At 43.9% G+C, this 1,660-nt stretch overlaps 1 protein-coding gene across 1 annotated transcript in view; it reads right to left on the bottom strand.

Moving 5' to 3' along the window:
* Window positions 1-1,445, bottom strand: part of LOC138961195 (neuroglobin-like) — a 7,140-nt gene extending 5,695 nt beyond the window's left edge. The window contains exon 1 of the mRNA XM_070332796.1: window positions 1-1,445. This exon is cut by the window's left edge and continues 14 nt beyond it. Within this exon, the coding sequence (XP_070188897.1) occupies window positions 1-195 (195 nt within the window). The 5' untranslated portion in view covers window positions 196-1,445.
* Window positions 1,446-1,660: the final 215 nt, after the last annotated feature.

Genomic DNA, 1,660 nt, shown 5'->3' with positions numbered 1-1,660 from the left:
CAGCGCGTGTATGGTGGGTGCTTCCCTGAAGATTCGAGAGAACACCTCCACCCCAACTCGCGTGTTTTGGCAGGATAGCAGTGGCCACGTACTCCGTATTGTGTCGATCTGTGTCTCGCTGAATCCTGTGATGTCTCCTTCCGGTTCTTCCTCCTTGACCGTTACCACCTGTGGCTTTCCAAACTCGCATCCCATAGCTTGTGATTGGTGGTAATGTCTGTCACGTGGATATTTGAATGATTGGGGTCACCTGGTGTTATAGCATCGCTGAAGTCTTGTGGCGATTGGTAGACATTTATGTCAAGTGTCTGTTCGGATTTCTTAGTCCCGTGTACAACAAAATGTTGGTGTTATGGCATCGCTAAAGTCCTTTTGGGATTGATGGAGGAGATTTCTTGTCACGAAGTAGTGGAGATTTTCAAGACCAAGAGGTAGAAATAGTCAGGAATCGTGGTAGTGTTATGCCATCGCTAAAGTATAGGGGTTTGTTGATGAAGATTTCCGTCACGTGGTTGTTGAAAATGTTTTCGTTTCGTTTTTGATCACGTGGAAACAATCGCCATGAGTCGATTTATGTTACGTGGTAGGTGTAATGTTTGGTCACGTGGTTGAAACATTAGTTATTGTGGTGCTAGAGCGCCCCTGACTGTGGTTCTGCTGCCAGAACACTAACTGTCTGTTGGGTTTATGTCCCATGGCTTTTGATCTGGATGAGATTCTAAAGGTCACGGTAGAGGCAGAGGTAATGGAGGTCTCTTGGGACAAGTCACCTTTAGTGGAAACTCAATCATAGCTCTGAATGATTGATGCATGTCACCTAGCTCTGTTACGTCTCCCACCACGGAGGGTTTGCTAAGCTTGAGTTAATTCTCACTGTCAGTGGCGACTGACTAAAATGCCAACCGCGTTACTACGTCATTACTGAATGATGTTCAAAACAACATATGTCTCTTATGACTGTTGACGATGTTATGAAAATTGTCGGATGCGTCGCCCATGGAAATGTCTTTAGCTTAAATGTAGCGATTATAAAACTATTATTATTTACATCGACGTTTCTTTGAGCACACACGCATTCTATGATTATGATCCGTATTAATTTCACGCAGCCTTTACCATCCAGGGAGAACACATCATCGATATGCCGATCTGAAAAGGCACGGGTTTTGAGATGGTTGAAGTCGTACCAGGTTTTGAGGGCATGAAACTGCAGATGGCATGATAGCCTGACAGAGTTCGCGCTTGGGTGTTCTTGTTGATAGAGCTGTGTCATTAAATGATCTCTTGTTTTAAGAAATTAATCATTCAGGAGCTGATGACTTCTGAGTCTACAGATCGTATGACTGATGCCGACATGTCACGCGACGGAAGTGATGGTGTCTTTGGCATGAAACTGATGACGTAATTTCCGTTTTCGGCCACCATTCTCGTCCGCATTACCAGAGGAGGTGTCTGTTTCTGGGGTTTGTAAATGCCTGAAACAAACAAAAATGTAGGAGTGTAAGGATTTGATGGTTTCAAAGATCCATATAAACGTATGTGTTGATTATATGTGTTTTTCCTTTTAATCTGAGAGACCCTGACAACAACAACAAAACAGCCGCTACGAAAGGAACAATACAGACAAATAAGCAATCACATGAACGTAAGGGCCGGGTAC

The sequence above is a fragment of the Littorina saxatilis genome, linkage group LG3 (genome assembly GCF_037325665.1).
Source record: "Littorina saxatilis isolate snail1 linkage group LG3, US_GU_Lsax_2.0, whole genome shotgun sequence".
Classification (NCBI taxonomy): Eukaryota; Metazoa; Mollusca; class Gastropoda; order Littorinimorpha; family Littorinidae; genus Littorina; species Littorina saxatilis.
The sequence above is the reverse complement of the archived record's forward strand: the minus strand, read 5'-3'. Positions and strand labels throughout refer to the sequence as shown.